The following is a 16,398-nucleotide window of genomic DNA, read 5'->3' as shown; positions in this document are numbered from 1 at the left end:
ATATATGTGCACTATTGCACACATATTCCTGTGAATTAACACACATTTATATGACATGCTCTGCTAATATGCAGTCATTCTTCTTCCTAGACACAGATAACTTGGAAGTTGCAATGCCGGAGCTGTGGGGATTTATTTTCAATGACTTTGTAGCTGACAGAGAGCAGAGAAAAAAAGAGCATTCCAGTAGCATAACAACTCACTGAGGCTTCGCTGCTGCTGTCAGCGTGTACAAGAACTGTTGTATGTAAGCCTAAGTGTGCTTCCACCTCAAATACGAGCTTTCATGCTTTATGGTGCTATCCCAAGATAAAGGAAAAAAATGTTCTCAAAATTATATTTTGATAACAAATGCATAATCAATTACTATATTATGTAAGACATAATCTACCTGAACACCAAATGGATAAAAAGTATAGCACGAATTTATTGCTCCTGGACATTCTTGAAGATGAGGCATGAAATGTTGTGTGAAGGAAAACACAGTATTTCAATCCTCTGGCTTGGGAAATTGTAGTGTTACTGGAAGTCCAAAAGATGGCGGTCGTGCATCAAAAAATATCCGTGTTGTTCCAGCCGAAGCAGGAAAAAGCCAAAGGGGCTGTGAAGTAGGCATGCGGAAAAATCGGGGGTAACACTGGTAGAAAGATTCCCTGTTGCAAGAATGTAAAAGAATAACGTATTTGGACTTTTTACCCTCACGTAGCTTTCCTTTTAGCCATATTCAGTGAATGTGTGGGTCCATATGGCCTTGTCTGCATGCAGAAATCAAATTACACAGTAAACACCTTTTGATGTTCTAAGATGGCCTTTTTGATTTTTCTCAGAGTTATGGAGAACTTGAGATTGCATTGATTGGTATAACTGTGAAAGTGTGCTGGTTTTCAGTCATAAACTTATTGTTAAATTTGTTAATTCTTTTTTCTGCTAGTCAAGAATGTACCTTAGACTCAAACATGTTTATTTAAAAAAAATATTTACAATTCAAAATACCTGTGGAAGTAGCTCTTAGGTAAATAAACATTTTAAAATGTAAATTGCAGGTTTTGATGCATTACAGTGGTTGAAAAGAATACAAATAGATTAAATCACTGTGCAGTATTATGACAGGCCTACGCAGCCAGAAACACATTTCTCTTCTTACTTTTAAATAATAAAAAGTGTAACTTTCCTGCCTATGAGAGATGAAGTTCTTAAAAGAATGTACCTTAGTCACATGTTAAAAGACTTCAGTGGATAGTCATAATTTCAGCTGTTATGGTAGGTAAACATATTTATGCAAATATGATGTACAGAGTTTAAAGAAAATATTTAAAACCAAAAAGACTTGGGTACAGGTTATATACCATTCATACATACTCTTGATAGTTATTCAGAACATTTTTATTTTCTTTTAGCTGAAGGCCAAAGTAGTTTTCTAATACAGAAAATTCTTCTACTCTATAACTTGTAATATTGCTAAATCATCATTGAGTACTTTTGTTCTTCATGGGGTTCTTCCAAACTGGATTGTCATTTAGCATCACAATACCAAAAAACCAAATTTTGTTCTTCCTCCAAAACATGCAACCTCTTTTTTACTAACAAAAGGTATCTAAAGGTGACATTCTAGGTGGTCCTGCTCTGGCAGAGGGATTGGACTAGGTGATCTTTTGAGGTCACTTCCAACCCTTAAGATTCTGTGATTCTGTTGGGGGGAGGTGAAGGGAAAGCAGGGGAAGAGAGAGATTTTAGATTATTCACACATTTTGCTTCTAGATATCATAAGTGAAATGTAACAATTTCAGTAACAGTGAAAGACAATTTTCTGTCTTTTAGTAAGGAGTTGCTGTGAAGCTAAAACATTAATGATACTGTTTTACAATGATGTTTTTGTGATAGCTTTAATAGATTCAATACTGTGTAGCACGTTCTGCACAGTAAGTTGTAGCAATCCGGTATGGATTTAGCACATACAACGTGTTGTTGATTATTAGATTATTCCATTGTATCAGAGTAGATATTTAGAATAATCCATTGATGTTCCTTAGAATTTTTGTGTAATTCCAAGAAGATAGTCACACCTTTTCATCTGTGCTCACGTTCTTGACAGAAAGCTCAGCAATTAAATTGTGATACACAGTTAACTTTTTTCTGTCTTCAGAAGTGATCCTATCGAGTGTAAGACTGAAAGGCATTGATAAAATAGAGCATTGATGTGGTTGTCATTGCATCTTGTGATGTATATGGTTTACTTTAAGGAAAGACAAAACTATTTCACCGTGAGACTGACGGAGCAGTGGAACAGGCTGCCCAGGGGGGTTGTGGAGTCTCTTTCCTTGGAGGTCTTCAAGACCCACCTGGACATGTTCCTATGTGACCTGATCTCGGTGAACCTGCTTCTGCAGGGGGGTTGGACTAGATGATCTCTAAAGGTCCCTTCCAACCCCTACCATTCTATGATTCTATGAAAGGGTATTCTATAGGAGATTTTTCACTGGGAATAAAGTAGGAATGTGAGATCCTGCCTGACCTCATTTATTGACAGCACTGGTCAATGTTGAAACATAACTAACTGCTCTCAAGACACCTAGAGAGAGTTGTGAGGAAGAAGAGAGGTGGTTTTGCTATCATATATTGGTAGACGTTGTCATGGGGGACTGGTATTTTAAATTAGTATTTAAATAAACATTTGTAGACAAAACAGAGTATCTTCATAAGCCTCTGCTGTGTAGTCTTCTGTTAAAGAAGGCTACAGGTATGTGGAGAAGAGATGTTAGTGTAGTATCTCAATAATGGATTTGCCACCTGCCACACTTGAACTACAAAGAACGATGAACTATTTGTGTTTATCTTGAGGGCTGCTGGGTGGAGAGGGCATTGTGGTTAACTTTTCAGTTTGTGAAGGAACCTTTAAAAATAGTTCTAAAAATGTACAATCTCTTTGTAAACAAAACAAAACAATGTTTATTTTGAAATTAAGACTTCACCCATATAAAGTTCGGGTTTTGCTCAATGAGTCCTTTAGCTTTGGTCAGTGTCAGAAGTTGTGTGCCTTCAGTGGGAGGTTAAATTAATCAGTGAGAACATTACCTTTTATTTTTATATACTGTATATATGAGCAAGCAGTCATGGTTCTGTAATTGATCTGTTCACTGTAGTAAATTCAGATTAATATTCAGTAGAAAAATGAATCTAGTTCTCTGGAAGAATTTGATTTGTTCTGAATGTCTCAATGGAACATACAATTTTCCAAAGGACTTTCTCTATTGGGGCTTACACTGGCAGTTTGAGACTGTAGTAGACTTAGTGAGGAATGTGAAAATAGGAGCTGGATGTCTTTAACAAGGCTTGTTAGCACCAGCTACATGAAGACCTAGGCTGACACCTGCAAACATTAAACTCAGCTCATAGAACTAAGTTAACTGTGTTTAGATATTTAATACCTTGTGCTAGAGACTGTGGAAGAACACTTGGACTGTTCCCTTACCTGAGTAGGCCCTCAAAGTAATACATCTGTCTTTCATTGAGTTTATAAGCCTAGCAAAACAAAAAAAAGCTCTGCAGAAAACCCCTGCTGCATGGTACAGTCACGTAATCTAAGTTGTCCAGATAACTGGGACCTGTATGTTCATAAAGAATTCACTTTTCTACAGACTATACTCGGTATCGCTGAAATTTGGACATGAAGGTGAAAAGTCAGTTCCAATGTAATTAATCATGAACTCCCACTGTATTCAAAACACATACAGTATACATAGATTTTACATCTTGATTACAGACTGTGCTATAAGGAGAACAGCTTTAACTCTATGTCTGTTTATGTGATATGGTTGCAAGATAGTAATAGAATGTCACAAAACTAATCGTTTTTAACATGTACTCATTTCATGTATTTGGAGACCTCACAGTCTTTCTCAGTTATCTCTGAATTCTGAGTGCTGACATACATAGAATTAATTCAACGTCTATTTTAAGAAGTAGCTGGCTCCTATTAGAAACCATAGTGAGCTCTAAACACATATTTCAGGTTTCATATTCAGCCATTAATTCTCTGTCATACCAACAAAGAACAAAAATTTGGGTTTTTTTCATTACAGGGAAATTGGGGCTTGGATATAAAAGTAGGGGAGATTCTGATATAACTGAATGGAGTATGGCTTGCTTCACTGATCTAAATCAGTAGTTCAGCCGTGATTTGAACAGGTGGCAAGGAGATGGGAGGGATCACTCAGTCTCAGGAAAAGAGTAGAACTAGGCGTCACTGACATCTTCCTAAACCCAACTGAGATTCATCGGTGTTAAAGTTCCCCAATTGCTATTTAACAGTGGAGGTGATGGTAAAATGAGAAAAAGCACTTGTGCAAAGTCCCATTGATTCAAGCTCCCGAGTCAGTTCTGAAACTCAGTGTGGACTTTGGAAAACTTTAGTGATCTTGCTAAGCTGTAAGTTGTGACTATTCTGTAAGCTATGACTGTAATCACAGAATCCAAGATTTAAAAAAAAGAAAGTAAATGAAATATTATGTCATGTATTTGTTTATTCTGTTAGTCACTGGAGCCACTAATGTACTAGTTTTTTGTGCTTTGTGAATGGCTATATGTATTAAGAACAGAGTTATAGAGCATTATTTACTGCTACTGGAAAATTCTGTGAAGACAGATCAATGGTTCCCAAAACAGTTTTTCATACAGTGAAGCAATTTAAGTCTTATGTATGGTACCCAGCTGAAGAGAGGTACCTAGGAAGGCTATTCTGTTGAAGATGGCAACAAAAGTGCTTATTTTGCTAAAGCTCCATGGGAAATTGGATGGTACGTGCAGGTCAAGTTAGCAAGCCCATTGTTATACAAAGGACTAGCAGCTGCCTGAGCTGTACTGTAAGATTTTACTTGCCATGCATAATTAAAGACACGACACTCTATTACTATGAAGGCAGTTAGGTTAACCCAGGGTTAAAACAACACCATCCAAGACATAGAAGTCAGGAGAAGGGGCGTCAGTAGCTGTTTGCCTAGTTGTTTCCAAGCACAGAGAAAATCTTAAGCTTCCTTTGTTGAAGTTGGCATCACCTGACTCCCACAGACCTCAATTCTTGTCACTGTGGGAGGATGCCGTACATAAACGAAGCTGACATGAATAAACAAGTGCAGTGTTCTGCCAGGAATAGTGCTAAGGTGATGACTGTGTGTCCTGCCAGCCTTTGAAAATACTCTTGAAAGTTTTTTTTGTGGTTTCCTAGGCAGGGACCTCACACAAATAAAACCAGGAATGCAATTTACCCCAAACCGTAAGCTAATATAGAGTTCAAAGAGAATAATCAATCAGAAAATGGAAAGCACTCTGTGGATAAATTTCTGTTTGCAGATGTTCTCTTTTCACTTAATACTGTGCTGTAGGCATCTGGACTGTCTCAAATATTTTGCAACACAACTGTTGAAAGAATGTGGATTTTCTTGTGAGGGAGATTTTCAGTTTCCCTTCAAGAATTAATAAAAGTCACTCTTAGTTTTAATATTAGAGATATCCAGAGAATGTACATAATCAACCTATGAAAGTGCAGTTTTTAAAAAGACAAAGCCTGATCCACCTGCTAAACTTTTCATTATAAACACTAGCAATCCTATAAATCATATTTGGGTAGTACCTGGTACTTGAATATCTCTGCAGAATATACCCCATGCCCCACTTACTAGGTGAGAGGTCAGGAATGCGATTTTAATAACGTATGTGTAAGTGAGAAGGCTCCAGACGTAGAGGTGGCAGCAGGATTGCAGTGCTGATGGGGAGAGCAGGGCAGTTCTTTTCCCCACTGGCAAGGGCTTATTGCTCCAAGCAAAAGGAATCAGACAAAACAGCGAAGGACTTTGTGGACATAACATAGTGTAGATGTAATGCTCTAGAAGCAACTTTTCCATTAGAAAACTGAAATAAAGTGGAATTAGAATAGCACATTAAAACTAAATGTTGTTCAAAATACTGTAAACATAGGGACTACCTAAATTCTTTCCCTAGCTGAAGTTGTCCAAGTCATTTTTTCACTTGAGGTCTCTGCTAGCCTATGCTGTGCAGAAAGACCAAGAAATTCATTGATCACCCTGTTTACTCTGTGTGACTGATGTCCTGTAATGGATTCAGCTAACAGGAACCAAATCTGATATTGTCAAATAAGATTAGCAGCCAAGCTGGCAGATTTGAGCTCTGTCTGAATGCTGAGTGGATAGGGGTCAGTGGGTTTCTTTTGGTATCTTGAACAGGTTGGTGGTGTTGGATTTCGTATTCCACAATGGTCTTTTAGATTAGTCTGTGCTCTGTGGTGACCTTTTTCTTCTCATCAAATTTATATTCAGATAACTCTGATTCCTTCTCCCATTTCTTTTGTCTTATGAGCTCTGTGTTTCATTTTTGTAAGAGAAGTACAGAAGGAAAAGCAAAAACTCCTCAACATGCAGTTTTGAAGTTTAAGGATACTGCATATTCCCAGAGTATGTTTCTAAACTTGTTGAGGCCACAAGAACTCTTAAGTATGTTTGTGTCAAATTCCACCCACAATACCCCTTACTCTGTCATTTGTTCCATTTGTCTTTAATAGAAAACTGCATCCTGCTGAAAATGCATGTTACATTCAAACTGTTATGTTGCTATTTAAGCCAAAATATTCTTAGCTAACCGAAGGTAACCCTCTTTCCATGTTTTGATCTGCAGTGGCCACAAAGACCTTTGCTGTCATTGCATCCAGGATGAGCTAATACTCTGATTAAAACCTAGAATGTCAAGTGACTATTTGGTACTAAGTCAATATTTAAATCTCTTGATGTTATTAATGTTTCAATTAAAGGGGTCGGTGTTCCCACATATGAGAGAACTTCTCAACAACACATTGTGTTGGCTTCTACTTTGAAGGAAAACAAAAAATCCAGACTCATATCTTACAAGACTGAGTTATGTTAGAAGTATGGTTTGAGGTTTTCCAAGAAGGACCATTGGTCTTATATAATTTGGGAATAAAACATTTTATTCTTCTTACTATTTAGTCTCCTACCACTAGCAGTAACTGTTTTATCACAAGCTTATGTACGTTGAAGTCATAAGTTAAGGGAAGTTAGTATTCTGAATCTATTTATAATTTGACTGCACTCACTCCCTTGTGGAAGTATAGTTTAACTTTTCAAAAATGTCTTTTATTGAGTACTAAAAAACCCCGTTTCTGCACACATGAATCTAGGTGGATGCATTACGATTACGTCTAGAAGAGAAGGAGACTATGCTAAATAAGAAGACGAAGCAGATTCAGGAGATGGCAGAGGAGAAGGGAACTCAAGCAGGGGAGATCCATGACCTCAAGGACATGTTAGAGGTGAAGGAACGCAAAGTTAATGTTCTTCAGAAGAAGGTAAGATTGTAAGGGTCACGCATCTCTGATCCATCTCAATTTCTAAGTGTGTCAAAAACTCTGAACTAGAATTTACATTTTAGAGATTGATGATTGAATCCATTAATGTAATGGGAAGATACTGAACACTGAATTTCAGTTCAAACTTTTGAAGAAAGAAGTAGAATTCAAAATAGAGGGTGTTGCCTTTCATTGGTTGCATGTGCTGCTTCTGCTCCCATTTCACCATTAACAATGACTGAAGTGTTTGTAGAAAAGCTCTGAAAAATTAATCCTTTCACACTCACCACCTCAAGAAAGCCATGCTGATTAGGGCACTGAGTGACCATGACTTCAGTATGTGGCTAAATAAATGAGTTGTATCAGTAGAAACAATTAGGATTATTCCTCTGTAACTTACTGAGAAGACCTTGGAAGAATTTTATATAACTTTCATTTGAAATGTTGTTTTATCATATTTAATATTTCTTGGAAACTGCTAGAATAGGATAATTAGGGTTCAGACTACCCTGCATATCTTTCTGGATAAGAAAACTTAGACCTTATCAGTGAAATGGAGGCGGTCTGGATAAGAAAAAGTAGACCCTTTCAGAGAGATTAGAGTTCCTCCAGGACACTGAGTCCTAGGGAAATGAATGTCATTATGGATGATTGTTTGCAAATTGCACACAATATATTCCAAATTGCTGCTGCACATGGCATGAAGAAATGCATGTACCACAATAAATTTTAATTTAGTAAATATTTGTCCTCTGTATCTTTAGAGAAACCACTCTTGGATTCAGTGTATTAGACTGGGAATGTGAGGAAGTTTTTTCTAGATCTTTAAGCAATTGAATGGAATGCTTGTGATTTTAATAGTTTAGAATATTGATTAATTTCTGATACCTAGCCAGTGCCTTTTCTTGTAGTATATGAATCATGAGGGTTTAGGTCACATTCGGTTCTGTTACAGGTTGTAGAAGTTCAAGCATAGTGTTTAGCCATAAGTCAATAATTCTAGAACAAAACCCTAATTCCTAGTCTTCCTGGTCACATTTTTTGACTTTTCATCTTTTTAGAAACACAGATTTCCTATTTTTATGCTGTGCTTTTTGTTTTCAAAATTAGTCATACACTCTCCAAACATCGATTGAGATCCCAGCTGAATATTTAAGGAAGAAGTTAAGCTGACATTTGCATAAGTGTTAAATGTCAGTGAGGTCATTTCACTTATGTTTACTATGACACTGTTTTTTCAGGTTTTCTTATTTGCTCTGCTTAACTCTTTCAAATGATCTTTCATTCATTTACAGGCAGTGCTGAAGGCTCTCTTTTTACTCATTTTTTAATTCTTGTTTTCTTGAGACCACTGTAATCTGTATTAAGACAGTTCCATCTTGTGGTTAGTCTGTTTTTTTAAGGTTTGTTTGCTGCTGCTTTCAACTAAAAGTACCATCTCTTCAAATTGGAAAGTAAGGGCCCAGACTTTTGCATCTAAAGATTCTGAGATCTTATTCTCTTAGATAGCTCAACAGAGGATAACGCGAATGTAATAAACTGCAATTCAAAGCAATTCTAAGCTCCTACAGTGATTCTGGTTGGTAGCACCTTTATTTGAGAAATACAACAAAAATAGGGCAAATGCTAGAAATGTGGATTCTATAAAAAGGAGTTTTAACTTAATGTCTGAAAAATTTTATGAAAAAAGTTTTACAGAGATTCAGGATAGTTCTTTTTTCATTTCATTGAAAATAAATCTTGCATAAAATCTCATTTTAAGTTGTTAGAACTCCAAGTGAGGGGAGAATGTCAGAAAATGAAATTGGGACCATGCTGGGCAAATCTGAAATGTGAACCTGGAAAACATTAAATTTTGCTTCATTATTCTCTTTCTCACATCTATCTGTGCTGGTAGACCAGGATCAAAAGGAATAAGAAGACAAAAAAATCAATACTTAGCAATCAAAGCATTTTAGAGAAATAGAGTTTGGGACAAAAGATAAGTAACAGTTAACCTGAAGGAAACAAACAAAACAAAACAAAACAAAAAAAACCCAAAACAGTGAATCAATCAGCTCTTGCTCAGGGGGGAGGTCATGTTTTGTCTTGGAGAAGAGGGGTTCACACTCCATTGTGCAATGCAGCTGCAGGCAAATTAAACAAAAGTTTTAGTGTCTGAATATAGCAGTGTATTTTGGCAGCTCCCCATGCACTATGTGATAATTGACCTGTGATAAAGGAAAGGAACAACTGAGATACTTTGAGTGTATGGATGTGCTGGCTTCTTGAACTTAGTATTTGGGAAGACTAAAAATGCAGTATTCCTGCTCTTTGGATAAGAAGCATTGCCTTTCTCCAGAGGAAAGAAATGTCCTCTGCTTTTGAAAAAGCTTAGAAATAAAAATAAATATCTTATGCTTAATGATAAGAAATACCGTGTGGCAGGAGAGAGGGACTGAAAACAGAATTTATAACCCTGTTGTTTAATGTCAGTAGTGGTCATAGTTACAACAACAGCAATGTTGGTTTAATATTTGTAACTTAATATTCATAAAGTTCAGTGTTTGTACTTTAAAGATTATTTTCTTTCCATTCCCGTATCCATCAAGTAGATTTACCCCCTCAGGCAGCTCTTCTGCTCCAACCCTGAAGAGAAAAGAGAGCACAGAGAAGGAACTATTTTTTCAGACTTCTAATTCAATTTATGGTTGTTCATCTTCACTGGTGTGACCTTGAGCTTGCCTACTGCATGAATGAATATGTGGTTTTCTAAGAATTAATACGATGCAGGATAGACTTCTAGATATCCCTTTGAGATTCTCTGCAATAACATATCATGCTTAAAAATCCTATATTACTAACAATGTAGGTGATTGCTCAATGGCTCATTCAAACCTACAACACGTGTCTGAGGCTCTGGTTGCATAAACAAACTAAGTATAGTTTACTATAAGAAAAAGTTTACTATAAGAAAAGAACTAAGTAAGACTGTCCCAACGAAGTTTATCCATGTGTACATTTACAAAGTGGGTGAGCAAATGCCCTCTAATTTAAGACTAAATAATTTTTGCCTCTGTAGTATACCTGTGTGCAAGTTATTTTCTGATTTTTATGTGCTCACATCAAGAACATTTGAGGAGCAGAGTACAGTGCTCTGGGATCATATTAGTCTGCTCATCAGCCCAGCTTCTGCAGGGAGGTAGAAGGAAGATATGCTGGGTTTCGGCTTGGTTAGGACTGATGAAATAGCTACTTGTCTTCAGGAACTCTGTGGCTTAACAAGGAGTGCAAATACAAGAGTATTTCTGTAAATCTTTCTGTCAGAAAAAACCATGCTTCTGTTCCTTTTACTCCAGGTCTGAAGGCATGCCACTGAACTGTTTCCAAACCCAGTTCAGATATTTCAAACACCACAAAAAAGACTTAACATCCCCACAGGCTTGTGCCAGCTTCTTTATTAAAACTGACGGACATGACCTCAAAGATATGTCCTGGAGGGTCATGGGGGATTTGTCCCTCTGTGTCCCTGAAGGGATATCAGACTTCTGCTGCTGCTTTTTCTTTCATTCAAGCCTTTCTGTAATAGGCTTGCTGACTACCACTTAACATAACAAAATTGAAATCCCTAGCATTTAGAAATTTATAAGCTGTTCTGTCTAATTTTTCACCCCATGACTCCAAGATTCTGGAGTCCCTTCTCTTTTGAGGAATATCTTCTAAGAATTGCTTTACCATATGGAGTGGGATTTTTTAGATAGAGGTATTATCTTTAGTAAGAGTAATAATAGGAAAAATTAGACAAGCTTTTAATCCTTCATGTCTGTTAAGATAAATCTTGTGACAGCAATCAAACTTCCAAAGAAGACCAGAGAGCCTTCATTATGTGAATTCAAATTCAGTGTAATTATCCTGTGAGACTTTTTTATTTCTGCTATTCACGAAAGAGATTACCTGTGTAGTTTTCACATGGGAAATGAGGACACAACACAGAATTTATTTTCATTTCACAGTGAGCCATGACTACTTTGAAAATAGGATCCTTACTCTACTGTTTTGACTTTCCACTTCTCTGAGAATCCTTTGAGACTTTTTAGAGTAATTGCAGGCAAATGTAGATGGCATCTTTTTTCTTATATGAATGTGTGGCTCATAGAGATATTATTAAGACAGTTTCTTCATACCACTTTCAGCTCTTTGCTAGTTTAAGTTTAAGGGTGACTGATTACCACACAGAACAAACAGTTTGTTACATCAGCTTCAAGTTCAGTGTCAGCAAGATCTTCTTCTCTTTCAGGTCTGAGCCATATGATAACATACATTTTTCTGATTTGGAATATGGGTCCTGAAAGGTCCACAAGCTTAGCTTCAGATAGTATTTTCAATGCCAAAGAGTACATGGTTTATGAGTGCTGGTAGAGGTGACAGTGTGTTCTCCAGGGATTGACCCAAGAAATATTCTTTTAATCTTCTTGCCTAATCCAGATCAGTCATGGCAGATGCCTAGTAGCTGGAAGTGCACTCCAGCATTCTGATTGTAAGGGCTTCTGGTTTCCAAAGCAATAGTCATTTCACAGCTCTTAAGTTGGGTGCTGTTGGGGCCCTCACCAATGAGTTCAAAGCCTATAGTAACAGGTATCTTATTTAGGTTATAATAAATAGTACATGGGGCCCGTTACGTTTAACATAATTATCAATGATCTGAATGAGGAGATCGAGTGCACCCTCAGTAAGTTTGTAGGTTACACTAAGCTGGGCAGGTGTGTAGACCTGCTTGAGGACAGGAAGACTCTTCAGAGAAACCTGGACAAGCTGGGTCAATGGACTGAGACCAATTGTATAAGGTTCAACAAGGCCAAAAGCATCCTGGCTTTTATCAGAAATAGAATAGCCAATGGGGACAAGGAAGTGATTGTCACCCTGTACTAGGCACTGGTGAGGTCACACCTTGAATGCTGTGTTAATTTTGGGCCCCTCAATACGGGAAGGACATTGAAGTGCTGGAACATGTCCAGAGACAGACAACGAAGCTTGAGAAAGGTCTGGAGCACAAGTCTTATGAGAAGTGTCTGAGGAAACTGTGTTTATTTAGTCTAGAGAAGAGGAGGCTGAGAGGAAATAGGATTACTGTCTAGAACTATCTGAAGGAGATTTCTTCTCCCCCGATACCTTCTTGATCACTTCTGTCCAGTAATGAATGACAGGATACAAGGAAATAGGCTCAGAATGCACCAGGGGAGGTTTAGATTGGTCATTAGGAAGAACTTTTTTACCAAGAGGGTTATTAAATATTGGAACAGGCTGCCCAGGGACGTGGTGGAGTCACCATCCCTAGAGATATTCAAAAGATGCATAGATTAAGTGCCGAGGGACATAATTTAGTGATAAGCCCGGCAGTGTTAGGTTACTGATTGGACTCAAAGATATTAAAGGTCTTTTCCAACTGTAAGGATTCAATGATTCCATGATGACTTGTATTAATTGGTGACATTCCCTTTTGTCTGTTGAATGCTTTATTCTTAGTTCTTGAAAACAATAAATTGCCTATATATATATAATGAAGAGTTTGAATTGCTTTGTATCATTAAACTAGAAGTCAGAGACTTACTACAGTTGTCCTAAGCACAGACTTCTACTGCTGAAGGATATTTATCTTCAGAGCAGTTCAATCTGTGAGTGAATTTACTCATAGGTGCTTAAAATGTACTTGAAGATTATTTAGTAAATTATGTGGAACATGTAAACTAGTGGAGGATGCATCAGTTACATTTGAAAATTTTATTTTACACCAAAAAAAAATGTACTCTATTATAGTAATGTTTAGTCCATATTTAGGGCTACCAGTGCAGCGGCTATGTTAGAGGAACCTTCTGGGTTCAAAATATTGCTGCCTGTATTATAAATTAGAATATGTAAACTGAGAGGATGCTGCTTTATTTTTATATAACCTCCTTTTTTGCTTGGAGCATTTTGTGGTATCACAATAAAAATGAAAGCACTTGGATCATATGTAACATACATGTATATTCTATATGTGTGGTAATTTGCTTTTAAGTAATCAAATGTTGTTCTGATGTGTGTAAGCAAACCAATTTCTTATTTTGAGATCTAATAATGTAAGGAATATTATCTCAATTTATGTTGAAGTTATTAAAGAATCCTGCTTGTTGCCTTTAGTAACCAAAATACATTTTTTTTTCCCTAAGTAATGACTATCCACTCCTCCTTCTAGATGAGTAAGTCCAAACAAAGAAGGAAAACAGAACTATGAGGTTAATGATGTTAGTTCTATAGTTCGGCTATTGTAGCTGGCTAATGTAGAGTTTTAAACTGATGTACGTTTCTGTAATATTGTCACATAAGACTGATAGCAGTAGAGAAGTTCCAAGTAAACTCTGTAGGAGTTTCTGGTATTATCTGTGCTCCAGTGTCCCAGAAAACTGAAACTAGAATTCAGCAAATCTGTCATATACAGAAGGAATCTTTTGGGTTTTTTAATTACCCCTCAAAGAGGAGCAGTCGTTTTACTATTATGTCCTTCTTGTGACTTGAGATAACCTCTTGATTGGCAAGACAGAACATAACTCATAGGTACTGGAACTGACAAATTCTTGTTTCTTGAAGGGATCTGGGAAAACGGCCAACTGTGGGGCCTTTTGACTTCGTTATAAATTAAATGTGTAGTTTTTCTGGCAAGATAAAGCTAATCAACTTCGTTTGTGTGTTCACTGTTGTACTAGACAAATACAAAGTCCACTATGATTGAAGAGACAGGAAAAGCAAGGGCGTGTGCCATTTTTGAGGTTGCTTACATCAGTCTTCTTCTCAAGGTTTTTCATTCCTCTCTGGCTTGCAAGACTTCACAGTTTCCAATGCTTTGGTAACCAGGCATCCAGCCGTTTTCGGCCCCTCAGGGAATTGTCAGAGTTGCATCTGGAATAGACATTAGTGATTGCATTAGCCAACTTAGGGATCTTTGCTAGAACAAGGAAGGAGTGATTTTTAAGTTTAAATCAATAGTTTCCTGGATTGAAGGGTGAATTTTGAATCCTCTAGGCTAGACAGCCTTCTAAGCTGGGCCTCTGTGTAATATTTATGCAGTCACTAGGGCTGTCATAAGGCATAAGTATATGAATGGCTTTGAAGCCTGTGATTTTACTTATCCAAAGGATAAGAAAAGTGGTCAGTAGAGCGTATTATCATCAGGAGAAACTAGGATCACCTTGTCCCAGAATAGCATGCATCCCAGATAGTTAGGTGCTCCTCTGCGTGCTGAAGGGCTTTACATGCTTTCCTACGATGATGAGTGAAAGATGGTCTTAAACACAGAACTTCTGGATAAAGAGGACCACTCTGTCCCTTCCACCCTTTATTTTCAGTAGAGGTTGGAGTGTTGATTTGTCTAAAGCAGTCTGTGATATAAAATAGACAATATAACCAAATGCTGGTAATAGTTTAATATATTGGGTTCTTAATTTCATAATTTTTTTTTTTTGAGCATGGGCTGTGAAACAATTTTGAGAATTTTATATTTTGTCACCTATCACTGAGTATTTTGAAGTAATTCTGTAAGAACAATGATAGCTAAGTGCTGAACACACACACTCTATATCTTTCTCTCTCGTATATAGTATTTACAGTATGAGTTCCCAATCCCTTCCTATTCATCACTCCATATCCTTTCTAGGACAATGAAACGGGACAATCACAGTTGACTGGGCATGTTTTACAATGGGATTAGAAACATCCCTCTTTTCCAGAGCTCTCCCTTCTGGCTTAGGGCAGTTTTATCTTAAAGTATTTCTTTGATCATTTTAATAAATCAGTGATTTGGACAAAGTAATTCAGGGTCTGAATCCAAATCTCATTTAAAATCTTTGTTCAAGTTGTACAGCCTTCTGCTTGAGTGATCCTAAATGATAATGTAAATGGAGTTTAGTTTGCTGTGAGGATTTCCTTTGTAGTCAACATTAAATCCCATGTTCCCATCCTATCCATTGGTCTGCCTCAATGTTTGGTCTTTTCTGCTCCCTGATTTCCATTCTTGGGGGTCCTGTGATGAGTTAAGCCTTTCTTTATGTCTTCTCTCATCACCTTTTTCTGTAATGACAATGTGATATGTAGCACTGTACTGTGTATGTATTTAAGCAGGGATGTGTCAGTAGTTAAAGTATCCTTACTCTGTGTAGAGCCAAAATCTAAAGAGTCCGAAAAAATAGCATCAGTGTACCTGAGTGTATGAGATCAAGTTGCCATAGAATAATGAATGTTTGTTTCATAATAATAATCAATGAAATAACTGTACTTGTTTTATCCAAGTAAAGTTTAATTCAAAATATATATTTTTTTAATTGATGCAGTGTAAATGTTATATAACTTTGTGAAGCCTGAGCTATTCTAAAAGATCATGTCACAGCATCTTAGTTTTATTCTGCTTCTTACAAAACAGAATATGAGATCTAAGTTGACATTTACTGGTTTCAATTTTTTCCATTCTTTTATCAGCTTTCCACCATAAAGTAATTTTGATTTTCCTGATTTTGAATATTTGGGAACCATCAGTACGAAATACTCCGAGTTCTAGTATTTGTATTTTTTCTGTAACAAACTTTCCTAAACCAAATTTCTGCACATTTATTGTCAGAGCCTTTTCTAAAACTTGGAACAGGAGTGAGCAAATGCCCCCAAAACAGTTGAGTTTTTTAATCCATTGGTATTTGTTAGAGCTTAGGAGTAAAACTTTAAAAAGCATAGCCATAGAGACTGCTTCCTAACATGAGGACACAGCTGAAAGGAGAATTAGCATGATGATATTCTGCATGATTAGGCCGGGATTTCAACAAAATGGATGTTACTCATAATTAGATTGTGAAATAAATTACTAGATTATTTTAATGTTTCTCAGTATAAGTCACATTTTAATAAATATGAAATAAATGAGTAATGTAGAACCTTAGTGTTTCATTGAAGTAGAGTCCAAGTGAATTTGTTTTGCTATTTATGATAGCAATGTTCTGTTTTGAATTACTTGAGCAAATGGAAGTATT

At 36.7% G+C, this 16,398-nt stretch overlaps 1 protein-coding gene across 3 annotated transcripts in view; it reads left to right on the top strand.

The window, feature by feature from the left end:
- ERC1 (ELKS/RAB6-interacting/CAST family member 1) overlaps positions 1 to 16,398 on the top strand; it is a 300,129-nt gene that overhangs the window by 87,528 nt on the left and 196,203 nt on the right. For all 3 annotated transcript variants that reach the window (XM_062010118.1, XM_062010103.1, XM_062010110.1), the window contains one exon: positions 7,205 to 7,372. In XM_062010118.1, coding sequence (XP_061866102.1) covers positions 7,205 to 7,372 — 168 coding nt within the window. The remainder of the gene's footprint in view (positions 1 to 7,204; positions 7,373 to 16,398) is intronic.

Source organism: Colius striatus, chromosome 1 (genome assembly GCF_028858725.1).
Source record: "Colius striatus isolate bColStr4 chromosome 1, bColStr4.1.hap1, whole genome shotgun sequence".
NCBI lineage: Eukaryota > Metazoa > Chordata > Aves > Coliiformes > Coliidae > Colius > Colius striatus.
Note: the sequence above shows the minus strand (reverse complement) of the source record. Positions and strands in the feature narration are given on the sequence as shown.